The following is a 27,004-nucleotide window of genomic DNA, read 5'->3' on the forward strand; positions in this document are numbered from 1 at the left end:
CCTAAAAACTACGAGATGAAACTGAGAAGCTTGGATTGGAGCTGAATGCCGCTGACGTCTTCCTCCCCCAGTAAGAAACACACCAGGTTAACTGGTATTTCTGAGTGACCAGCTGGATGTGTGATCCACCTGTCACCTGGCAGCCGCTTGGATAGCCCCCCCCCCCCTTAGTGAGACTACCGTGGACACCCCCAGAAGAAGAAATGATCAGGATTCATGAAATTGATCCAAAAAAGTTTATTATTTTACAGAAAACGTAGAAAATATCTGAAAGCAGAAAGTTCCATGAACTTCTTGGTCTCACGTCTGCGACCTCTGTCGTTTCCAGAACCTCTTGACCTCGCTGTGTCCCTGCGGCGTCACCACCATCACCCTGTGAGCCACATCCTGCCACACCAGACAGCCCAGACCCTGCAGCAGAACCAAGCAGAGAATCAGCCTCTCCTTCTGGGAAACGGCAGAGTTAGGACCAAAGGCTGGGGCTCAATGGCATCAGGGACAAACCAGTAACGCATCCATGGCTTCAGGAAAACGGTTCCAGTTTAACTGGATCTTCTCGTAGGAAACACAACCATGAACTCTGGATCGGATCGGACCGCAGCTCTATATGAACTTTCTTATTTTTATCAGCAGCAGATGTGGTCCAAGGCTTCCTGAAGTTACCGACCAATCAGAATTTAGTTGTATTAGCCCATTTTTTAAATATATTTTTTAATCAATATAACTGATTATGACTGCAACTGAACACATTTAGACGTCTGTCCTGCTGATGGAAAGTGGTGCGATGACCTACTGAAATGCAAGCAGGTCATTTATATCAATCAAAGTCCAATCAAATCAAAGATATTTTATTTATTTAGGGGAAATTCAAGGTTCAAGCCAGTTCGTCCAAGGTTAGACATTCAGACATTTACATTTGACAAGCACTGCCTTAAAAATGCGGAACAGATGACATGAGGAAGGATGGGAGGGTGTTGGGAAAAAAAAGTATCTCTACACTTCACCTGAAGGGGGGAGGATAAAGATGCAACAAAAAAACACACCATATGCTTAATGAATTGTATTTTGGGGCCTGAACTTGTGCAAAAACTCACCAAAGTAAAGGAATGTGTAAAATGTCCTTTCTTTGAGAGGGGGGGGGGTGTAAGCGCCTGATGGTTAAACCACCACCATGGTAACTTCTCATACAGAAACACGCTGCATACGTGGAAATAAGTGCGAGAAGACAACGTTGCATATTAACTCAGCTCTGACGCCTCAGTTTTTACTATGTTTACGTCAGTAATTTAAATTTGCGGATTATTTCATAACATTTTGTCCTGACGGAAGTTCACCTGGAAGAAGGAGCTCCCAGCAGAAAGCAGGTTTAGATTCTACCGTTAGCTCACTTCGTAGCATGTTTTACAGAAATGTAGAGGCAGGTATGTCTCAGCGTGTCTGCAGAAGATGCAGCAGATCTACGACCCATCTGGGCCAGCAAGCATCAGACTGGTTCATACTGGTTTAAATCTCTTTCATAGAGAATGTTTTACAGGAATAGAGGACGATTCATCTGGAAGTTATCAGATTTATTCAGGTGTTCCTCCAGGTCTGATTATAGGTCCTTTACTTTTTAGTCCCTGTACCATTGATAGACACGGTTTAAATATCCAGTTACACTCATAATGATGATAACAGCCTGATGTAAGACAACTTTACAGATGTTACATTTAAATGTGTGTATGTTAGCAGGAAGCCAGGAGGAGGTGTGTATTGCTGGGGATAAAGAGAAGGGAACTTAGAGCAGGTCGGGGCTCTTCAGCCCAGGTCTGCTGCTTGCTATAATCTGTACATATGTAAATAAATATTCTCTCTATATGAGAGTCTCTTTTGATCTGTTCTTCGGTACCGAGCGTGGACATGACGGGGATCGTGCTTCTCCAGGTCTGTTCTAGGTGCTCATATGTCTTCGTCCCCTTTCATTAAAGAAAAGGCTGAATTTACAACAGTCACTCAAATAACTGGAGACTTAAAAAAGGAACAATAACTAAAAATGTGCAAAATTATCATTTACTAATATAAGATGCTGTTTTTTCATTTAATTGAGTTGAAGAAAGAAAAAAACAAACAAATGTGTCCTGGAGAAATGAGAGACTTTTCTGTTGAACAGTGGGACAAAATACCTGCCAACAGGTGCAGAAGTCTGACTGAGAGGAACAGAAAACACCTGACTGGAGCAGAAACATTAAAGGATTCTTCTACTAAATATTACTTTATGACTGATGGAATATGTAATAAATTATCTTATTTGTTTGCTTTTTTAAATAAATATTTCTATTGAACCAGAATTAGAAAATAATGTCATGATTTTCATAAAATTTTTATTTATTATTACTTTAGTCAATTTCAGCTGATTTTACAGGCAGCTGTTTTTTTTCCTTCTTCAATGAAAGGGGATGAATAAATATGAGCACAACTGTAGCTCCTACTCTTAGGTCTCCTTCTGATGAGAGGAATTATACAACTCTTCTTCAATACTTTTAATGTACCGCCTTTTCTTCTATTTTCATTTTTAAGTTTTTGCTTTACTGAAGCTTTCTACTCCTACTTGCTGCTTTAACACCAGAATTTCTCTTATCTTTGTGGAAATAAAACACCTTCTAATCAGTGTTTTTTATGGTCAGGAAACAGAATCCCACCTGAGCCCGGTCTCGCAGAACCTCAAAGTCCGCCTGCGACAGGAACTGGTTGTAGAGGACACCTGAAACAGAGAAGAGCATCAGAACACCCACAGAGACGCCCACCGCCGCATCATGACGATCCCATCTGGACATAAATACGCAGAAAGTGTTGTGGTTCTGTTGACCGACCCTCCGTGAACTGCAGTCGGTCCCGTTCCAGCTCCCACAGCCGGATCTGGTCTGTAATGGTTGGAGGGAGGACTGGATTCTGAGGAATAAGAAAGCACAATGGGGACACCATCGCCGGTCACCATGACAGCTACCAGAACCACATCAGAAGCAGATAGGTGCGTACCTGTGTGAGCATGACAGGGTGAGCTCTGGTCCTCAGAAAGTGAATGATCTGAATGAAACAGAACGGAGAACCATGAGGATACGTGCATGATCACATGAAAACTGAAGATCTGATTTTCTGTAAACTGTCCAACATTTGGAGCTCTGGATGGCGACTGATTCCCTCATCAGGAAGTCACAGAAGCACTGAAGGTAAGCAGAAGGTCAACTGCAACAGGTGATTCTCATCATGTGTCATGCTTCATGTCAATATGGAGCAAAAACCTATGAAGAATGTTTCCGAAACCTTTTTCAATCTACGGCACCAAGAATTACTGCGATGCTGGGCGGAGAAGAGGGTGCAAAAAGCCATTAGGTCCTCTTGTTACCTCTGTGTCCTCCTCAAATCCTCCTTTGTCACAAAACATGTCCACACACTGAAGAACAGTGGTAAAATAATCAATGCCCCAGTCTTTTCCACGTTTCTTTTAAAGGCGGTGGCAGCGTGGACTGTCTGAGTTTTGTACGCACTTCCAAAGATGCAAATAAAAAAAGGAAAGGATTTAGAAAATTACAAATAATTTATTTTTCTTTAAACAAAAAAAAAAAAAATAGAATAAAGGTAGATTATATATTTGTTCCAGTTGACAAGAAACCAACAAAACGCCTAAAAGTGGTAAAAAAAAAAAAATCATTTCAACCTGTCTCACACCACCTGACACTGATTTCCAACAAAAAAAAAAAACACACCACCCCCGGACGTGACATAAATTACCTGTCTTCTTCCCTCACTGTTCTCTCACTCATCAAAAAGCTAAATAACAGACTTTCAATAAATATCTGTGAAATTTAACCTAATATACTAAAATAAATTACAAAAGATAATTTAACTTCCAGAACAGCCATCTCTCATAAATGAAAACAAAAACACATGAATGGCCTCCACAATTAATAACATTATTTTCTGCCTTTTTCCACTCAAGACCTGCTCAAAACTATTAAATATATCAGTTTAAGGCTATTAATATTGGTTTTTACTTACTATTTATTTAGTCTGTTTTATTGTTTTAATTCCGTATTGCTTGTATGACCTCTTGTTTTATTGCGTTATTTATTTGCATTTGAACTGTTTTATTCTGTTTTTATTTTGGCTGATTGTGTACAGCACTTTGTTTCAACTCTGGTTGTTTTAAAGGGCTTTATAAATAAAGTTGAGTTGAGTTTTAACTGTAAATGCCAGTTCAGAAAAAACAAATTGACCAAAAAACTAAATAAATTATTGTCATATCATACATAGCAGCAGAATAGGTCTTAAGACTCTCATCATTTTGATTGCATCCATTTTTTATGTACTGTCCGACAGACTCTCTGGTGACCTTCATGGCAAAACTGTCCACTCACAAAACTGCTCCGAAATCAAACACACATATTGTTTTGTACTTAAAAAACATTTGAACCCCAACCTGCTCAAAACTCCCAAACATTCACTCAGTAGCAGGATTTAATCACCGTAAATGTTAGTTTAATTATTCAGAATATTAATTATACATAAAAAACACACAAAAAAATCAACTATTTTTCACAGAATAAATATCAGGAGGATGCTGGTGATTACAGTCATTGATTAGCAGCCAAACTGATGTGACGTCATTAGTATTTATATTATGTCGTTTTATGCTCCCTCTGGTGATCTTTCTGGCCAAAAATGTCCCATTGACTTCCATTATTCTATTATATTCCATTCTACAGTCATTTAGCAGACGCTTTTATCCAGAGAGACTTACATATGAGTGAGAACATCCGGGGCTGGATATTGGGTGGGGTTATATGTCAAATGGGCGGGGTTAGAAGTCAAGTGAGCGGGATTAGATGTCAAACGGGCGGGGTTGGACATCAAATGGGCATGGTTGGATGCCAAATGGGCGTGGTTGGACATCAAATGGGCATGGTTGGATGCCAAATGGGCGTGGTTGGACATCAAATGGGCATGGTTGGATGCCAAATGGGCGTGGTTGGACATCAAATGGGCATGGTTGGATGCCAAATGGGCGTGGGGTAAGGGTTAGAGTTAGGGTTGGGGTTAATCCTATTTAAAATGTTGAGTGGGCGGGGTTCGGCGTCCAAAACCACCCAATATCCAGCCTCGCCTCATTCTCCAGGCTGCAGCTAAGACCCTCTTGGAAATCCTGGTACTTTCTCCTTTTATCATGGAACCACCAGGGGGCGCCAAGAATGATTCATTTTTTCTGTGTCAAACGTGAAAATCTATTCACCTAGCGACAACACAGCTAAAATTATCACAAATATTTTTTTTAAAAACTGAGCAAAATGTACAAAAATGTTATGATATGGTCACCGCCTCTTGCTTCCAGTTATGGTTCATACTGAGTTCAGTAACGTTTACAGCCGCAGACTAAAGCCACGTTAGCAGTATACAACACCTTTACATTACAAGTCAGACTGCCAACATGTGTAAATACTAAGATTCCTCTTCATCCATCTATCTCCTGATGCTCGACTCATCTTATCACACTTCCATCTATATTTGAAGGACGGACTCGTGACTTAACAAGGATCTCTTGTTAACCGTTCTCTTGTTCAGAAAACAACTCTTCATGAGTTTTACAGATCTGCATCAGTACGAGTGTGTGCGGTGTGTGTGTGCGTGCACACCTGCTGTGCAGTGATGCCGTTGGCAATGGCCTGTTGAACAGACTCTCGTGTCAGCTGAGCGACAACCACGTTGGGGAATCGATACAACATTTCACTGAAGAGAGCCACCAGAGCGATCTGGAGCTCAGAATCTGTAACCAACACAAACAAGTCAGCAGCTGATGGAGAAAGTGGACCAGCTGGAGAACATGTGACGCCTCGTCATCACACAGGCTGGAGAAACCAGCGGAAAGAGTCAGGAAACAGAAAGATTAACAGAAATCTGACATTTACATCTTTGTGATGGGACAGGAAACGGCTCCCTGTACCTGTGTAGGCATAGATCCGATAATTCGTTTCCACAACGATAAATCCTGCGTCTGCAGATCCAGGAGTGGAGGCGAGGTTGGTGGAGGAGGAGCCAGTGGTGACACCAGCAGCCAGGGTGATGGCCAGTCTGGTGGGGTAGTACCGCCGCGACTTCCTCTGACAACAGGAAGGAAGAGGTCATCTCAGGTCATTTCCAACCTTAAACTTCATCATTTCCTTCTCATCCCTTCTCTGTTGAACAACCTCTAAATACTTTTAATTCTGAGTTTTACTACTTCTACCATGTATATGTGAGTGCATGTGACTTGGGAAGCTGTGGTGCACGACAAGAAATAATTATCCCAATAAACCCTCATAGTTCAAATCCTGTGTTCAGTCCTTCCCGTCTTGGCTGACACGCCTCTCTGGACTGGCAGACTGGGTGTAGGGGGACCACAGGCTTCAACCACAGGGGAATCACACTCCTCAGCCTCCCTGGTAAGGTCTATTCGGGGGTCCTGGAGAGGAGGGTCCACCGGATAGTTGAATCTCGGATTGAGGAGGAGCAGTGTGGTTTTCGTCCTGGTCGCGGAACCGTGGACCAGCTCTATACCCTCTTTGGGGTCCTGGAGGGGGCATGGGAGTTTGCCCAACCAGTCTACATGTGCTTTGTGGACCTGGAGAAGGCGTTCGACCGTGTCCCCTGGGGGCTCCTGTCGGGGGTACTCCGGGAGTATGGGGTACCGGACCCCCTTGTACGAGCTGTCCGGTCCCTGTACGACAGGTGTCAGAGCTTGGTCCGCATTGCCGGTAGTAAGTCGGATTAGTTTCCGGTGAGGGTTGGACTCCGCCAAGGCTGCCCTTTATCACCGATTCTGTTCATAACTTATATGGACAGAATTTCTAGGCGCAGCCGAGGTGTTGAGGGGATCCGACTTGGTGGCCTCAGGATTGGGTCCCTGCTTTTTGCGGATGACGTGGTCCTGTTGGCTTCATCTGGTCGTGATCTCCAGCTCTCGCTTGAGCGATTCGCGGCCGAGTGTGAAGCGGCTGGGATGAGAATCAGCACCTCCAAATCTGAGACCATGGTCCTCAGCCGGAATAGGGTGGATTGCCCTCTCCGGGTCGGGAGTCAGGTCCTGCCTCAAGTGGAGGAGTTTAAATATCTCGGGGTCTTGTTCACGAGTGAGGGAAGGATGGAGCGCGAGATCGACAGACGGATCGGTGCAGCGTCTGCAGTAATGCGGACTCTGCGCCGGTCTGTCGTGGTGAAGAAGGAGCTGAACCAGAAGGCGAAGCTCTCGATTTACCCGTCGATCTACGTTCCTACCCTCACCTATGGTCATGAGCTGTGGGTCGTGACCGAAAGAACGAGATCTCGTATACAGGCGGCTGAAATGGGTTTCCTCCGCAGGGTGGCCGGGCATTCCCTTAGAGATAGGGTGAGGAGGTCGGTCATCCGGGAGGGGCTCAGAGTAGAGCCACTGCTCCTCCGCATCGAGAGGAACCAGTTGAGGTGGCTCGGGCATCTGGTCAGGATGCCTCCTGGACCTCCCTGGTGAGGTGTTCCAGGCACGTCCCTCTGGGAGGAGACCCCGGGGAAGACCCAGGACACGCTGGAGGGATTATATCTCTCGGCTGGCCTGGGAACGCCTCGGGATCCCCCCCGCAGAGTTGGCAAATGTAGCTGGGGAGAGGGAAGTCTGGGCTTCCCTGCTTAGGCTGCTGCCCCCGCAACCCGACCCCGGATAAGCGGCAGAAGATGGATGGATGGAAACTGACTCCTTCCCGTCGTTCCATTTCAATAAACAGAACTTGACGTCTGAACCTCTTGTTCTGGTTTCCTCTCCAAGTCTGGATTATTTGGGTTGTTTCAAACATCAGGTGAAAACACGTCAACTGGTCCATCAGAACCATATTCACAAGGAGAAAGTGGACAGGACTTAACTGGACCTGAAGTGACTGCTGACTGGATAAACATAATAAATCTAAATGAATGAAATGCCCTGTGTTACAGGGCCTCGGGTAAACTGGTCTGACGACCGAGTCAGTTTCCCACCTTTCTCTGAAACACCAGTCCAAACTCCCGCAGGTGCTGCAGGAACGTCAGAAGCGACTCGCTCATACCCTCCACCGAGTAATCCTGCAAATCAGACAGGAAGACGTCATCCTGCTGGTTTCTCTCAGCACAGGAAGCAGTCAGAGGATCAGTCGGGGGGGGTTTGGTCGTACTCACCCGGCCGAGTGTAGAGAAACTGAGCTGGAACAAGAAGGATAAGATCTCCACCAGGTCCATCCCCCTGGACTACAGACACAAGGCAGAACGTCTATAATCATGTTGTTCAGAAGGAGACTTCATCAGCCTCAGGACACACCCAGAGACATTGTCCTTATTTGGAAGTGTGTGTGTGTGTATGTGTATGTGTGGGAGCATTCCTCTCCTGAAGGTCCCGTTTCCTCAGCTACAGAGATTTAAAGACACGCAACACGGACCTGGAACCACTTTTCTCAGGTGGAAACGAATCATTTTGCACATTAACATTATTGTTTCCAAACATTTTGCTACTTTTATCCAGTTTGTTCTGGAGCAGCTGCAGTCAAAACTTCACATGAAAAGATGATTTTATAGAAATAAACTGACTAAATAATGAGAAGGGGTAAGACTTATTCATTAACTATGTTATACGGTTCTGCTCTGTCTGACCTTACATGGTGAGGTTTTGGGAAGTGTAGGGAACTGAATCAATTTGATGATTGATTCAGTTTCAGCTGTTAAAGTTGGTTAATTAGTGGATTAATAACACATTGAATATCCAGAAAAGGTTTGATAAACAGTAAAAAAAAAAAAAAAAGGTTAAAAACATAAAGAACCACATTTAGAACAATACATTTCTATTAAATGAATCAAGTATATTTTAAAAAGATGTTAATTTGTTCAATAAATGTGATTTTTTAGGATGGATTAAAATAAAGAATAACTTGGCGGGTAGAGATGAGGATATATTACCCTTATTTCATTTTGATTTTGTATTAAGTATGTGTGTTTATGTGTGTGTTGGGGAAATTTCCTAATATTTTAATAGTTTATATCAGATTTTTTTCTTCTTCCTGCTGCTTTCCATTCTTTTATTTGGATAATCTTTGTCGTAAATAAACTCGACTTTATAGGAAATATTTCTGGAATCAAATTCAAGATGTTTTAAAGTTTTACGTGAAATTTTCCACCTTTAAACATCTGATGTTCGTTATTTACTGTAAATAAAGACAACAATGCTGTTTGTTGTGTTTCTGCTCTTCATGAAGCTCCATGATCTGCAGGAAGTCATTCAGAACGAGCGCCAACATTGTCCTGCTGGAATAACCTCCTCGATGCCACGTCACCATGGCAACGGGACTATTTTAGATGGTGAAACGTCTTCAAGATCCATTAATGGATTCCTCCACCCACGCAGACGGACTCCTCCTGGTTTAAACCAGTTCCAGGTTGTGTCTGGGTGCAGCAGTGGACTTGGCCGACTCCATGATTGCAGCCAAAGTGATTACCATGATTATTGTAATCAGATTACACTTCTTTCAAAAGTTCGATCAATTTGAGAAGATTTTTGTCCATTTAGCTCAGATCAAACTTTAATTCTGAGGCCCACTCATCGGGTCAAAGGTTAACTCATCAGGTCAAAGGTTTAGTCGTCGGGTCAAAGGTTTAGTCGTCGGGTCAAAGGTTTAGTCGTCGGGTCAAAGGTTAACTCATCAGGTCAAAGGCTTAGTCATCGGGTCAAAGGTTTAGTCGTCAGGTCAAAGGTTTAGTCGTCGGGTCAAAGGTTAACTCATCAGGTCAAAGGCTTAGTCGTCGGGTCAAAGGTTTAGTCGTCGGGTCAAAGGTTTAGTCGTCGGGTCAAAGGTTTAGCCGTCGGGTCAAAGGTTTAGTCGTCGGGTCAAAGGTTAACTCACCGGGTCAAAAGTTAACTCACCGCGTCAAAGGTTAACTCACCAGGTCAAAGGCTTAGTCACCGGGTCAAAGGTTAACTCATCGGGTCAAAGGTTAACTCACCGGGTCAAAGGTTAACTCACCGGGTCAAAGGTTAACTCACCGGGTCAAAGGTTAACTCACCGGGTCAAAGGCTTAGTCGTCGGGTCAAAGGTTTAGTCGTCGGGTCAAAGGCTTAGTCGTCGGGTCAAAGGCTTAGTCGTCGGGTCAAAGGTTAACTCACCGGGTCAAAAGTTAACTCATCGGGTCAAAGGCTTAGTCGTCGGGTCAAAGGTTAACTCGTCGGGTCAAAGGCTTAGTCGTCGGGTCAAAGGCTTAGTCATCGGGTCAAAGGTTAACTCGTCGGGACAAAGGCTCACCTGGGCAGTTTTGAGGTACTGCAGGGTGAAGTACCAGAGCTGGGAGGCTGTGTCCAGCAGGAGGAACTGGAAACCAGCGGAGGTGATGTACGGAGCCTCTCCTGCCTCACTGACAACCAGAGAAGACAACAGAACTTGAAGGAACAACATCAGTTCAACATAACATCAGCTTCATACTGATCCTCGTGAGATGTTCTGGCAGGATATCAGACCGTCTGCTGCTTTTTGTTTCTTAGACAACTAGAGACCATCTGCAGAATGTTCTCCATCAGACTGGAGTCCTGACATGTTCGCCTTCTGCAGAGAGTTCGCCTCCACCCCCCCCCTCAGGTAAAACTCACCAAACCATCAGGCGATAAAACAACGTTCCCACCAGCAGATTTAATGTCCAGATGAATGTCTCAACAACACAGCAGATGAAGATGAGATGATGAAGAGCAGCTTGGTCTGAAAACCAGCCAGATCTGTGGACCATTGGATGCGTACCTTCTCATGAGGCCAGCCTGAACCAGCAGCTGAGCCAGGTCCTGGCTGACGGCGCTGGGAGAGCCCACCATGAACTGCAGGATGACCTCCCAGCGCTCCATGGCATAGCGGTCCAGACTTTCTATGTCCCGGGCGTGGCGGTCAGGACCCAGACTGCTGCCCTCGTCGGCCCACGCCGCCCCCCTGTGGACAGAGAGATGAAGCGGTTAAACTCCTGGAACCAGACGGAGGAGGGGGGGGGGGGGGACATGTCCACAAGCATCTTCACAGCTTAGTTTTTACACAAAAACTGAAAGAAAAGTTTTAAAGTCTCTCATGCCTCCTGGATCTCCAACTGTTTGGACCTGTGGCGGCTGGATCCGTTCTTGCTGCCAGACTTACTGTGAGGAACTGGAAGAGTCCCCACAGGTGGAGGGTTGGGTTAAACTCCTGACGGAGTCCGCATCGTTTCAAGCTCTGGTTGCGAAGCTAAACAACGTCCAGGTAAAAACAGGCCAAATATGGAGTCGTTTTCTGTCCTTTATCACATCACATGACTGTTTAATACCTTCCAATGTGCCGTTTTTCTTTTTATGTCAAACTATTCTTTAAATATGTTCACTTGTATAGAAAATCATTAAAACTTTAATGACAAAAAAATGCAAGAGCTTCCTTCGCAACTCCTTTAATATCTCTTCTAATGAGGAGTTTTAAACGTCCAGGTGGGTCTAAACCACACGAATCCTGGAGACGTTTCAGGTTCAGAAAACCTAAAAGATACCGATGATGTGCGGAACGTTTAGATTTTATCCAGAATATTTCTGCAACCACGAAGAGGTGTGATGACAACCCACCCTCCCAGCAGAGCCGTCCTCAGGTTGTCTTTGAACACTGGGTTTAAGCTGTATCCCTGCAGACCGCCCTGCAGCTGCTGGCTGTGCCACAGACGGAGACCCACCAGCACCGACACACACTCGTCATGATCCCTGCAACACACAACAATCAGACACGTTAACACTGAAAGGTCTGCGGAGTGGAGACAAAACCCTGAAGGAACATCTTCAGAAGTTCAGAAGCTTCATTTCATAGAGGAGTTTTTACCAGCCAGCTGGGACGGAAACGTGGTCCCGTCCACTGATGGAGGACCCAGCCTCAGACAGGGTCTAGACTAACATCTGAACCTCCAACAGGGTCTAGACTGGCATCTGAACCTCCAACAGGGTCAGGACTGGCATCTGAACCTCCAACAGGGTCTAGACTGGCATCTGAACCTCCAACAGGGTCTAGACTGGCATCTGAACCTCCAACAGGGTCAGGACTGGCATCTGAACCTCCAACAGGGTCAGGACTGGCATCTGAACCTCCAACAGGGTCTAGACTGGCATCTGAACCTCCAACAGGGTCTAGACTGGCATCTGAACCTCCAACAGGGTCTAGACTGACATCTGAACCTCCAACAGGGTCTAGACTGACATCTGAACCTCCAACAGGGTCTAGACTGGCATCTGAACCTCCAACAGGGTCTAGACTGGCATCTGAACCTCCAACAGGGTCTAGACTGGCATCTGAACCTCCAACAGGGTCTAGACTGGCATCTGAACCTCCAACAGGGTCTAGACTGGCATCTGAACCTCCAACAGGGTCTAGACTGGCATCTGAACCTCCAACAGGGTCTAGACTGACATCTGAACCTCCAACAGGGTCTAGACTGACATCTGAACCTCCAACAGGGTCTAGACTGGCATCTGAACCTCCAACAGGGTCTAGACTGGCATCTGAACCTCCAACAGGGTCTAGACTGGCATCTGAACCTCCAACAGGGTCTAGACTGGCATCTGAACCTCCAACAGGGTCTAGACTGGCATCTGAACCTCCAACAGGGTCTAGACTGGCATCTGAACCTCCAACAGGGTCTAGACTGACATCTGAACCTCCAACAGGGTCTAGACTGACATCTGAACCTCCAACAGGGTCTAGACTGGCATCTGAACCTCCAACAGGGTCTAGACTGGCATCTGAACCTCCAACAGGGTCTAGACTGGCATCTGAACCTCCAACAGGGTCTAGACTGGCATCTGAACCTCCAACAGGGTCTAGACTGGCATCTGAACCTCCAACAGGGTCTAGACTGACATCTGAACCTCCAACAGAGTCTAGACTGACATCTGAACCTCCAACAGGGTCTAGACTGGCATCTGAACCTCCAACAGGGTCTAGACTGGCATCTGAACCTCCAACAGGGTCTAGACTGACATCTGAACCTCCAACAGGGTCTAGACTGGCATCTGAACCTCCAACAGGGTCTAGACTGGCATCTGAACCTCCAACAGGGTCTAGACTGGCATCTGAACCTCCAACAGGGTCTAGACTGGCATCTGAACCTCCAACAGGGTCTAGACTGGCATCTGAACCTCCAACAGGGTCTAGACTGGCATCTGAACCTCCAACAGGGTCTAGACTGGCATCTGAACCTCCAACAGGGTCTAGACTGACATCTGAACCTCCAACAGGGTCTAGACTGGCATCTGAACCTCCAACAGGGTCTAGACTGGCATCTGAACCTCCAACAGGGTCTAGACTGGCATCTGAACCTCCAACAGGGTCTAGACTGGCATCTGAACCTCCAACAGGGTCTAGACTGACATCTGAACCTCCAACAGGGTCTAGACTGGCATCTGAACCTCCAACAGGGTCTAGACTGACATCTGAACCTCCAACAGGGTCTAGACTGGCATCTGAACCTCCAACAGGGTCTAGACTGGCATCTGAACCTCCAACAGGGTCTAGACTGGCATCTGAACCTCCAACAGGGTCTAGACTGACATCTGAACCTCCAACAGGGTCTAGACTGGCATCTGAACCTCCAACAGGGTCTAGACTGACATCTGAACCTCCAACAGGGTCTAGACTGGCATCTGAACCTCCAACAGGGTCTAGACTGACATCTGAACCTCCAACAGGGTCTAGACTGGCATCTGAACCTCCAACAGGGTCTAGACTGACATCTGAACCTCCAACAGGGTCTAGACTGGCATCTGAACCTCCAACAGGGTCTAGACTGGCATCTGAACCTCCAACAGGGTCTAGACTGGCATCTGAACCTCCAACAGGGTCTAGACTGACATCTGAACCTCCAACAGGGTCTAGACTGGCATCTGAACCTCCAACAGGGTCTAGACTGGCATCTGAACCTCCAACAGGGTCTAGACTGACATCTGAACCTCCAACAGGGTCTAGACTGACATCTGAACCTCCAACAGGGTCTAGACTGGCATCTGAACCTCCAACAGGGTCTAGACTGGCATCTGAACCTCCAACAGGGTCTAGACTGACATCTGAACCTCCAACAGGGTCTAGACTGGCATCTGAACCTCCAACAGGGTCTAGACTGACATCTGAACCTCCAACAGGGTCTAGACTGGCATCTGAACCTCCAACAGGGTCTAGACTGACATCTGAACCTCCAACAGGGTCTAGACTGGCATCTGAACCTCCAACAGGGTCTAGACTGGCATCTGAACCTCCAACAGGGTCTAGACTGACATCTGAACCTCCAACAGGGTCTAGACTGGCATCTGAACCTCCAACAGGGTCTAGACTGGCATCTGAACCTCCAACAGGGTCTAGACTGACATCTGAACCTCCAACAGGGTCTAGACTGACATCTGAACCTCCAACAGGGTCTAGACTGGCATCTGAACCTCCAACAGGGTCTAGACTGACATCTGAACCTCCAACAGGGTCTAGACTGGCATCTGAACCTCCAACAGGGTCTAGACTGACATCTGAACCTCCAACAGGGTCTAGACTGGCATCTGAACCTCCAACAGGGTCTAGACTGACATCTGAACCTCCAACAGGGTCTAGACTGGCATCTGAACCTCCAACAGGGTCTAGACTGACATCTGAACCTCCAACAGGGTCTAGACTGGCATCTGAACCTCCAACAGGGTCTAGACTGACATCTGAACCTCCAACAGGGTCAGGACTGGCAGGTTTACACGTTGATCCTGACTCACGAGTACTTACAGGAGGAACCAGCATGTTAGACATAACGCTGCCTTCCCAGTTGCCTTTACCAGCCTCCAAAGTGGAATGAGATTCCATGTCAGTATGGAATATGGAATAAAGGAACTGAGGACGTTAACTACAAACAAGGAGGTCATCATGTGTGGTAGGGCAGCAGGAAATGGAAGCAAATCAGAACCGACTGGGTCTGGACTAGGTCTACACGGCTCATTCCTATGGATGGAGAATAGAATCGGAAAAAAAAAAAAATACATATCTGCTTCATACGTTTAAAATCGATTTTTTTGGGTCAAAATTTTTTTTTAAATAAATACAAATAATCCATTAAAAGATTTGTAATTTTTATTGTTTTTATTAATCTTTTTACTCTAATAATGAATGATGCAGAGTGATGGTCTGACTACTGTGTTGTTTTCCTGTTTGAAGTTAAAAATAATGACTAGAAAAAAAGTTTTGTACAATTTTTTGTTTGTTTTTAGTCTACAAAAATCAGCAATGTCAAACGACCATGAGAATTGCAATTTAAATCAAATTGGGACAAAAGCAGATCATCACATCCCAACTTGTTCCAGTATGTGGTTGTGGGAAAGCTGGAACAGATCCCAGCAGGCGAGAGGCAGGATCCACCCTGGACAGGTCACCAGTCCATCGAAGGGTCAAAACAGAGAGTCTAACGACCAGTCCCGCTGCCTGGGAGGCAACCAACCAGTCCCGCTGCCTGGGAGGCAACCAACCAGTCCCGCTGCCTGGGAGGCAACCAACCAGTCCCGCTGACTGGGAGGCAACCAACCAGTCCCGCTGACTGGGAGGCAACCAACCAGTCCCGCTGACTGGGAGGCAACCAACCAGTCCCGCTGACTGGGAGGCAACCAACCAGTCCCGCTGACTGGGAGGCAACCAACCAGTCCCGCTGACTGGGAGGCAACCAACCAGTCCCGCTGACTGGGAGGCAACCAACCAGTCCCGCTGACTGGGAGGCAACCAACCAGTCCCGCTGACTGGGAGGCAACCAACCAGTCCCGCTGACTGGGAGGCAACCAACCAGTCCCGCTGACTGGGAGGCAACCAACCAGTCCCGCTGACTGGGAGGCAACCAACCAGTCCCGCTGACTGGGAGGCAACCAACCAGTCCCGCTGACTGGGAGGCAACCAACCAGTCCCGCTGACTGGGAGGCAACCAACCAGTCCCGCTGACTGGGAGGCAACCAACCAGTCCCGCTGACTGGGAGGCAACCAACCAGTCCCGCTGACTGGGAGGCAACCAACCAGTCCCGCTGACTGGGAGGCAACCAACCAGTCCCGCTGACTGGGAGGCAACCAACCAGTCCCGCTGACTGGGAGGCAACCAACCAGTCCCGCTGACTGGGAGGCAACCAACCAGTCCCGCTGACTGGGAGGCAACCAACCAGTCCCGCTGACTGGGAGGCAACCAACCAGTCCCGCTGACTGGGAGGCAACCAACCAGTCCCGCTGACTGGGAGGCAACCAACCAGTCCCGCTGACTGGGAGGCAACCAACCAGTCCCGCTGACTGGGAGGCAACCAACCAGTCCCGCTGACTGGGAGGCAACCAACCAGTCCCGCTGACTGGGAGGCAACCAACCAGTCCCGCTGACTGGGAGGCAACCAACCAGTCCCGCTGACTGGGAGGCAACCAACCAGTCCCGCTGACTGGGAGGCAACCAACCAGTCCCGCTGACTGGGAGGCAACCAACCAGTCCCGCTGACTGGGAGGCAACCAACCAGTCCCGCTGACTGGGAGGCAACCAACCAGTCCCGCTGACTGGGAGGCAACCAACCAGTCCCGCTGACTGGGAGGCAACCAACCAGTCCCGCTGACTGGGAGGCAACCAACCAGTCCCGCTGACTGGGAGGCAACCAACCAGTCCCGCTGACTGGGAGGCAACCAACCAGTCCCGCTGACTGGGAGGCAACCAACCAGTCCCGCTGACTGGGAGGCAACCAACCAGTCCCGCTGACTGGGAGGCAACCAACCAGTCCCGCTGACTGGGAGGCAACCAACCAGTCCCGCTGACTGGGAGGCAACCAACCAGTCCCGCTGTCTCGGCTCGGATCCAGTTGTTCCAGTCCCACCCACACCACCTCACTGAGGAAACAAAAAACCTGAAAGGATAAACTTAACAAAACCCAGATGGTCCCAAAGATGAGATAAAATCCTGGTTTTCCACCCCCCCCCCCCCCTCCTCCTCCTCTCAGACTCACTTCTATTTTCACTAAATTAACATTTTCAGCAAAACGAAAGCTCAGAAATCCAGAACTCACCTCTGACTGTCCTTCCTGACCCACAGAGCCACAGCTGCCTGGGGAAGAGGCTGGTCCAGGAACAGCATCCGCATCACGTAGTTCTTAGCCAGCGAGGGGAGTTCCCTGTTACAGATCACACACACACACACACACACACACACACACACACACACACACACACACACACACACACACACACACACACACACACCCCTGTCTGAGAATTCACCTGTCAGCGTGACACGCACAAAGTGTGTTCAGCATCAGACCTGTAGACAGCCAGACATGTCGCTGGGTGGTTGTAGAGTCTGTCCAGGATGGCAGGACTCAGCTCCCTCAGGAACTCATGCAGGTTTTTACACTGAAGCTGGACGCGCAGCTTCATCATCTGACATGGAATCACCAGGAAAAACCTCCAGGAACCTGGAAAACATGCAGACATTCCCAATGATCTGACATTGAATCACCAGGAAAAACCTCCTGGAACCTGGAAAACATGCAGACATTCCCAATGATCTGACATTGAATCACCAGGAAAACCTCCTGGAACCTGGAAAACATGCAGACATTCCCAATGATCTGACATTGAATCACCAGGAAAACCTCCTGGAACCTGGAAAACATGCAGACATTCCCAATGATCTGACATGGAATCACCAGGAAAACCTCCTGGAACCTGGAAAACATGCAGACATTCCCAATGATCTGACATTGAATCACCAGGAAAACCTCCTGGAACCTGGAAAACATGCAGACATTCCCAATGATCTGACATGGAATCACCAGGAAAACCTCCTGGAACCTGGAAAACATGCAGACATTCCCAATGATCTGACATTGAATCACCAGGAAAACCTCCTGGAACCTGGAAAACATGCAGACATTCCCAATGATCTGACATTGAATCACCAGGAAAACCTCCTGGAACCTGGAAAACATGCAGACATTCCCAATGATCTGACATGGAATCACCGGGAAAACCTCCTGGAACCTGGAAAACATGCAGACATTCCCAATGATCTGACATGGAATCACCGGGAAAACCTCCTGGAACCTGGAAAAGCTGCTGGAACTGTGGGGAAAAGTCTGACCTGAAGAGAAAACCGCGGCCAGCTGATTCACCGTGGAAACAGGTGTGGACAGAAACGACTTAATCCGGTTTAAAGTTGCTCCAAACGGAACACTAACTTCGCTCCTGTCTGCAGATTTGTCCCGTTGTTTAAGTCGCCATGTTGGAGATCACGTGACCTGAAAATGGGTGTTACGATCATAGACATCATAGACATAGACTTTATATATACATAGACCCGCATCGTATCACGCCGCCTATACGAGCTGACGTCTCATCGCGCCGCCATCTTGGATGGGTCTCCATGCGCCTCCAATGCATTTATCCGTAAGCTGTATATCCAACCACAACAATAATTTCACCCATTTTTACCTGATTTTTCTCACAATTTGGTTTGTTACAAAGGGCAGAGATATTGTTGTGATACAGATCACTGTAAAACATTCAAAACTAAGTGCTTTAATGCTGAAATATTCTTTATAATGCTATTTAACTAAGACATAAGGTAGCTGCAATATGAATAAATTTGAATTTGATACTAACATGTTTGATTGTTTATTGATGCATTTGGATTTATCTATTTTTATATGATCAAATAAATTTATAATTCAACCTTGTGAAATGTAATTCCGCACAATCTGCTTTCAATATTTCACCTTTGCAATCATATGCTGAACAAAATACAGGAATAGTTGCTGCTTTCTCTTGACTACGGTTGACTCTTTTATTTACATTTATTAATTTATCAAAATCGAGATACAGTTGCACAAAGTCTGAAAATAAAGTATTTATCAAAACTATGTAATTCAAATGTTATCCAGAAAAACACTTGGAGAGTGCAAACCTCTGCCAAGGCCTTTAAAAAGTTCCTGGATCCAAACTGTGATCTGGATCACCACCAACATCAAACCAGGTCTTCCTTTCCACATGCCCAAAAAGTCCTGAAAATTTCATGAAAATTCGTCCATAACTTTAGTTATCTTAAACACAAACAGACAAACAAATAGAGCCCGTACCAACATAACCTCCTTGGTGGAGGGAATTATGCTACCATGTAAAACTCTCTTTGTGAAACATCAATATCAAATTTTCACATAAACACATCATAAAATTTATCATTTGCATTTAGTAGATTATTCACTGTGTTAACATTATTTATCAACTAATAATGTAGAAAAGTGTTTTGTTTGTGTGTAATATATACGCGTTGTTCCACAGAAAACTGTTATGTGGGGAAACTACGTCGACTCTGCAGCAAGACTCGAAAGCAGAGACCCATCCAATATGGCGGCGACGCTGTTTTTCTTTTCTTTTTTTTTTGTATTAAAGAAGGTAGCACATTCAGAACAAATGAACGCTGGTTCACTCTCCAGCCCTCAATGAGGCGTCTATGTTTTATGATATCTATGTGCCTGAAATGTTGGCTACCATGTTGCAGCACCGCCTCCTGTTGGACGGAGTCTGGTACTGCAGCTCTTTCCACTAGTGGGTTTCTGTAACAAAGTTCATATTTATCGTTTTCTAGAAGAACAGGATAAAAAAAAACTGAGAGACAAATGAACACTGAAGAGCACAGATATGTCTATATATAGAGTTGGCAACAGCAATGAACTTATCCAGGAGTCTAAGGAAAAAATAAATAAATCAAATGAATTTAAACATTAAACACTGTAACTTGTTTAACTTATTCCAGCAACGTTAGAAGACAGTCCAGACCAAAATCCAGACCTGGTTCCATAAGAGAGGAGCCTGACAGCCGAAGGATCTTCCTCCCATCGTTCTCTTAGAGACTCTGGAACCACAAGTAGACCTGCAGTCTGAGAGCAGAGTGCTCTGTTTGGAAGATATGGAACTATGAGATCTCTGATGTACGATGGAGTTTTGTCATGGAGAACTTTATATGTGAGGAGGAGTGCTTCATGTTTACAAAACCACGCAGGTGGAAGAAGGTTCCAGAAACCTGTTTTAAATGTGAGCTGAAGAACAAATCCTGGTCCAGAATAACTCCAAGGTTCCCCACTGTGGTCCTGGAAGCCAAAGGAATGCCATTAATCAGTAAAACATCTCTGAGGGCCGTAATGTGATGCAGCTACTTCCCATGAGTTTCCTTCTCCTCTCTGCTGGATTTGGTTGTTTTCAGCTAAAGGAAACAGTGGAGGCAAACAGAGGTAACATGGGAGCTTTCCTCTCAACCCAGCATGCAACACAGCGGGAAATAACTTTACATGATGTAGTCTGATGTTCCCAAATGAAATGACCTGGAAGTAGATAACCTGCTGCGACTCCTGACCGTACAACTTCACAGCTTCGTTCCCCTCCGTTAGGAAACGTGGCTCCAGCCTTTCAGAAGGAAAGGAGCCATCTGTTGTAATAATCCAGTCATACAAACTACAATCTGTGTGGAGAAATACAGTCGTGCTCATATTTATTCATATTTTATTCATCCCCTTTCATTAAAGAAGCAAAAAAAAAACAGCTGCCTGTAAAATAAGCTGGAACTGACTAAAGTAATAATAAAAAATTTATGAAAATCATTACATTATTTTCTAATTCTGGTTCAATAGAAATATTTTTTTTAAAGGCAAACAAATAAGATAATTTATATTTATAATATTCAGTCAGACTTCTGCACCTGTTGACAGGTATTTTGTCCCACTGTTCAACAGAAAAGTCTCTAATTTCTCCAGGACACGTTTGTTTGTTTTTTCTTTCTTCAATTCAATTAAATGAAAAAACTGTGTCTTATATTACTAGAGTATGTTTTTGCTAAATTTTTAGTTATTGTTCCTTTTTTAAGTCTCCAGTTATTTGAGTGACTGTTGTAAATTCAGCTTTTCTGTAATGAAAGTGGATGAAGACATATGAGCACCTAGAACAGACCTGGAGAAGCCCGATCCCCGTCATGTCCACGCTCGGTACCGAAGAACAGATCAAAAGAGACTCTCATATAGAGAGAATACGACATGTTGATCAATACGACAAAGTTTAATGTTTGTACTTCCTTTAATTTCCAACCATGATGAAAAATATCTATTACATTAATAAGTTGTATAACTGACTGCATTAGATCAAGTACATAAAACGTCTTCTGTCACATATTTATTGATCATTAAGCATCTATCTCTCAGTCCTCAGTTCAATAATGAAGCTGAATACTAAAATATTCTCCCGTTTTTAATTAGAAACAGAAACACCTTAAAGTTCCTTCTGCTTTGTGATTGTTCTCCTGCCTTCAGCAGTCTGTCGTGATGCAGCACAGGAAGATGACAGAACGCCGTCCACACAGAGCTCCAGAGGAAATCCAGAGAGTGGACCCTGGAAGGTGCAGATCCTGCCGTCTTCAGTAAGAAACCGTCCCGGAGACGCTCTGAACATCAGTAAGAAACCGTCCCGGAGACGCTCTGAACATCAGTAAGAAACCGTCCCGGAGACGCTCTGAACATCAGTAGGAAACCGTCCCGGAGACGCTCTGAACATCAGTAAGAAACCGTCCTGGAGACGCTCTGAACATCAGTAAGAAACCGTCCCGGAGACGCTCTGAACATCAGTAAGAAACCGTCCCGGAGACGCTCTGAACATCAGTAAGAAACCGTCCCGGAGACGCTCTGAACATCAGTAAGAAACCGTCCCGGAGACGCTCTGAACATCAGTAAGAAACCGTCCCGGAGACGCTCTGAACATCAGTAAGAAACCGTCCCGGAGACGCTCTGAACATCAGTAAGAAACCGTCCCGGAGACGCTCTGAACATCAGTAAGAAACCGTCCCGGAGACGCTCTGAACATCAGTAAGAAACCGTCCCGGAGACGCTCTGAACATCAGTAAGAAACCGTCCCGGAGACGCTCTGAACATCAGTAAGAAACCGTCCCGGAGACGCTCTGAACATCAGTAAGAAACCGTCCCGGAGACGCTCTGAACATCAGTAAGAAACCGTCCCGGAGACGCTCTGAACATCAGTAGGAAACCGTCCCGGAGACGCTCTGAACATCAGTAAGAAACCGTCCCGGAGACGCTCTGAACATCAGTAAGAAACCGTCCCGGAGACGCTCTGAACATCAGTAAGAAACCGTCCCGGAGACGCTCTGAACATCAGTAAGAAACCGTCCCGGAGACGCTCTGAACATCAGTAGGAAACCGTCCCGGAGACGCTCTGAACATCAGTAGGAAACCGTCCCGGAGACGCTCTGAACATCAGTAAGAAACCGTCCCGGAGACGCTCTGAACATCAGTAAGAAACCGTCCCGGAGACGCTCTGAACATCAGTAAGAAACCGTCCCGGAGACGCTCTGAACATCAGTAGGAAACCGTCCCGGAGACGCTCTGAACATCAGTAAGAAACCGTCCCGGAGACGCTCTGAACATCAGTAAGAAACCGTCCCGGAGACGCTCTGAACATCAGTAGGAAACCGTCCCGGAGACGCTCTGAACATCAGTAAGAAACCGTCCCGGAGACGCTCTGAACATCAGTAGGAAACCGTCCCGGAGACGCTCTGAACATCAGTAAGAAACCGTCCCGGAGACGCTCTGAACATCAGTAAGAAACCGTCCCGGAGACGCTCTGAACATCAGTAGGAAACCGTCCCGGAGACGCTCTGAACATCAGTAAGAAACCGTCCCGGAGACGCTCTGAACATCAGTAAGAAACCGTCCCGGAGACGCTCTGAACATCAGTAGGAAACCGTCCCGGAGACGCTCTGAACATCAGTAAGAAACCGTCCCGGAGACGCTCTGAACATCAGTAAGAAACCGTCCCGGAGACGCTCTGAACATCAGTAAGAAACCGACCCGGAGACGCTCTGAACATCAGTAAGAAACCGTCCCGGAGACGCTCTGAACATCAGTAAGAAACCGTCCCGGAGACGCTCTGAACATCAGTAAGAAACCGTCCCGGAGACGCTCTGAACATCAGTAGGAAACCGTCCCGGAGACGCTCTGAACATCAGTAGGAAACCGTCCCGGAGACGCTCTGAACATCAGTAAGAAACCGTCCCGGAGACGCTCTGAACATCCACAGCAGGTGGTAAAGGCTGTCTGCTGAGTCGGCAGATGAGGGGGATTCTCAGGAGTCCTCCTTCTCCTGAAACCTACAACATGAAGACCAGAGCAGTGAGCTAAATGCCCCCAAAGCAGAACAAACACGTCACGTTCACATCGGTTACCTGCAGTGTATGCAGGTGAAGAACACAGTCTGTCCTTCATCTGCAGATCTCATCTGCCGCGTGTGGTAAATCATCCCTTCTTTGTTGCAGCGAGAGCAGCGCCTGTCGATCTGTGGAGACAACATGACCATATTAACACGGTCCGGCCATATTAGGCGCTGATCGCAGCCATTAACAAGTAAAATAACAATAATTTCATCTTTACTCATCTGGATCTGGAAATTCACCTCTAGTTATATTTAGTTACACCAGAGAGCAGTGGGATGCCATGTGTGGCATCTAGGAGGTCGGAGGTGGTTCACCTCTGCTGGCCCCCCGGGGACCCGGTCCTCCAGAACCAAACACACCTCTGTTAACCAGGCTGGTTAACAGACCGCTGGTTAACCAGCTCTGTTAGGTTACCACTTCCCCCATACCAGCTGTTAGCAGCTGCCAGTATCCACACTACTACTACTACCACTACTACTACTACTAATAATAATAATAATGATAATATTAATAATACTAATAATAATAATAAATACATTTTCTACACTACTTAGTTTGTATTTTACTAGGGGTGGGAAATTGAATTTTAAAAAATCGAATATCGCAATTTTTTTGCTTCATAATTTTAAAAAAAAAAAAAAAAAAATTAAATACAATTTTTTTTTCTCAAATAAATATAAATAATCCAATATAAATTTTTGTCATTTTTATTGTTTTGATTGATCTTTTTACTTGTTTTCTTCAGTATTATAACAGCAGAATGATGGTCTGACTGCTGTGTTGTTTTTTCCTGATTGAAATGAAGAAAAATAATTTTAAAAATGTTTTGTAGATCTTTTTTTTTTTAAGTCTACAAAAATCAGCAATATCGAAGAATTGTGAGAATCGCAATTTAAATCAAATTGGCAGCCAAAAAAAATCGGAATCAAATCAGGACAAAAGCAGATCATCACAGCCATTTATTTACCCATTCTAAATTTATTGATAAGAAGTGGGTTGCCAGTTTTGGAGATTAGTTGTGAACCTACTCAGACAGAGTGATTGACCTCTGTTGGCAAATCGGGACTGGACCCGGATGTTCCAGACCCAAATCAAACTCTCTAGCCACTACGTCACACAAAACAACAAATAAATCACTAATCAGTTGTTATGAAGTATTACAAGCTGTTAGCTTTGGATTGAGCAGCCGATCAGCTGGCGGTCTTACCAAAGCACCCTTCAGCTCAGATCCCTCCTCATCCTTCAGAGCCAGCGACGACAGCTCCACGGGGTTAAAGATCACTTCTGACTTTATCTCCTGGCCGGAGAACTCTGGATAATGACAAGTGTAAAGGTTAAAGCACTGAAACCTGCTCCAGCGCGGTTCAGTCATGCAGGTTGAGACAACATGAAACAGTGATGAGGCGTAACGAACATAATGTCTCGTTTTTATCTGGAAACAGTTTTCTGTGTCAGTAAACTGTCGCTGATGTCTGGGATAATCTGACCAAACATGCCACACAGACCCAAGGTTTTCCACACAGACCAGCTTCCTGTGGTGTGGAACACTGACCAGTGTTCTGGTCCAGTGTGTTTGGGTCAGTGTTCTGGTCCAGTGTGTTTGGGTCAGTGTTCTGGTCCAGTGTGTTTGGGTCAGTGTTCTGGTCCAGTGTTGAGTCAGTACTAGGGTGGCCAGATGTCACGCTTTGTGCGGGATCGTCCCACATTTCCGTTACATTTCCCACATTCCACAAATCGTTACAACCAGGCTTTACTTTTGTGAAGGAAAAATAAAACAAACAAAACAAAACTGGCTTTTACTAATGTGTGTGGCAAAATATTTGACGGCTGTCACATCACACCGCCTGCTGATTTGATTGACATTCATCTGAATCAAACTAGGAGGCGGGACTTAATGCACATCGAGGATGCACTGGTGCACCCACTGATGAAAATAAATAAATAGAAAAATACACCGATCGATCGTGGAGGACAGGCAGACGACTGCAGTGAAGAAGAAAAGAAAGTTTTACAAAGTTACAACAATGACTGGGAAAGCAGATATTTCTGGGTTAAACCTGTTTGAGGAGAGTGTGAGGGTATTTTGTGATGCGTGTCAGAGTAATTTTTCCGTGTCACACAGTGGGAAATATAACGTGAAACGGCACCAAAAATCCAAGAGTCACAAAAAAACAAAAGAGGGAGGCTTCCCAGTTAATGGATATGTTCCTGATAATGCCTCGAATGCTAATTCTGTTTGATTCTTTACAACGTGAAAGGAACAAGGAAATAGTTTTATTTAGCAAGATCTTGTCACCCTAGTCAGTACCTGTCACCGGGATGGAGAAGCAGCAGCGGGGACAGCGGACCGTGTCAGAATTCCCAGGCAGCGGAAGGACGTTTCCACATTCCGGACAAAAGTTGGGATCGCCACCAAAACAAGACATGCTTGATCTGAACAAAATAATGACAGAGTTTCAGTTGGTTTATAAATATGATAAATGTTTCCATGTCAGAAGTGTTCCTCTTCAACTCTAAATGTGAGCAACGCGTGGAACATGTCAGAACATGGACGTCTCTAAAGCATTATTTTAACGTTATATTATGAATAGGAGCTGGAATAGCACCTCGTATATGTTTCTGTTCATATACTGAATTAATTTAATTACCTTTTCAGTCAGCACGAAGCCTTGTAAGCAACTCAAACTCAGCAGTAAAGTCCTGTTTTACGTGACTGAGTCAGGCAGCCGCACACAAGCACGTTGCTGGGTCCTACATCAGCGACTTGCAGTCGCATACTGATGACGTCACAGCAGTTAGCTCATGTCAGCCTTTAGCTTTAAATAAATGTTATAACCATAATACCATATATATATATATATATATATATATATATATATATATATATATATATATATATATATATATAAAGCTAAAGGCTATTTAAAGCTAAAGGCTAACATGAGCCATAATACCACATATAGATATATATATATAGATATATAGATATATATATATATATATATATATATATATATATATATATATATATATATATATATATATATATATATATATATATATATATATGTGTGTATGTATATATATATGGTATTATGGAAATAATTTAATTTTTTTTTAAAAATTTAATTCTGTTCCTCTATTATAAGAAAGGTTAGCTTGATTTTTACACATATATGAACAAAATTGACAACAATAACGAAGTTGTGCCTGTTAAAAGACATTCTAGCAATATACAGTTGTGCTCATATTTATTCATACCACTTCATTAAAGAAGTTAAATTTTTAAAAAAAACAACTGCCTGTAAAATAAGCTGAAAATGACTAAAGTAATAAATAAAAATTTTATGAAAATCATTACGTTTTTTTCTAATTCTGCTTCAATAGAAATATTTTTTGAAAAAGCAAACAAATAAGATAATTTATTACATATTACATCACTCATAAACTAATATTTAGCTGACCAATCCTTCAATGTTTCCGCTACAGTTGCAAGTGTTTTCTGTTCCTCTCAGTCAGATTTCTGCACCGCTTTGACAGGTATTTTGTCCCACTGTTCAACAGAAAAGTCTCTCATTTGTCCAGGACCAATTTGTTTGCTTTCTTTTCTCTATTCAACTCAATTAAATGAAAAAACAGTGTCTTATATGACTAAATTATATTTTTGCAAATTATTAGTTATTGTTCCTTTTTTAAGTCTCCAGTTATTTGAGTGACTTTTGTAAATTCAGCC

The 27,004-nt window shown here is 45.1% G+C and overlaps 2 protein-coding genes across 2 annotated transcripts; both read right to left on the minus strand.

Moving 5' to 3' along the window:
• Positions 1-300: 300 nt before the first annotated feature.
• gtf2h4 (general transcription factor IIH, polypeptide 4) lies at positions 301-18,264 on the minus strand (the record flags this gene model as incomplete). The annotated part of the gene is made up of 14 exons (XM_079258236.1): positions 18,148-18,264; positions 17,326-17,479; positions 17,075-17,179; positions 11,618-11,749; positions 10,785-10,967; positions 10,299-10,407; positions 8,191-8,259; positions 8,014-8,097; positions 5,975-6,131; positions 5,667-5,797; positions 3,016-3,063; positions 2,850-2,928; positions 2,679-2,740; positions 301-411 (listed from the first exon to the last, which is right to left on the minus strand). Exons 2-14 carry the CDS (start codon positions 17,442-17,444, stop codon positions 301-303), a joined length of 1,389 nt encoding a protein of 462 aa, XP_079114362.1. The 5' UTR covers positions 17,445-17,479; positions 18,148-18,264.
• Positions 18,265-23,137: 4,873 nt separating this feature from the next.
• Positions 23,138-26,026, minus strand: polr1h (RNA polymerase I subunit H). The gene is made up of 5 exons (XM_079259275.1): positions 25,920-26,026; positions 25,580-25,704; positions 24,479-24,582; positions 23,284-23,393; positions 23,138-23,208 (listed from the first exon to the last, which is right to left on the minus strand). Exons 2-5 carry the CDS (start codon positions 25,695-25,697, stop codon positions 23,184-23,186), a joined length of 357 nt encoding a protein of 118 aa, XP_079115401.1. The 5' UTR covers positions 25,698-25,704; positions 25,920-26,026; the 3' UTR covers positions 23,138-23,183.
• Positions 26,027-27,004: the final 978 nt, after the last annotated feature.

This window comes from Telmatherina bonti (genome assembly GCF_933228915.1).
Source record: "Telmatherina bonti genome assembly, chromosome: 19".
Lineage (NCBI taxonomy): Eukaryota > Metazoa > Chordata > Actinopteri > Atheriniformes > Telmatherinidae > Telmatherina > Telmatherina bonti.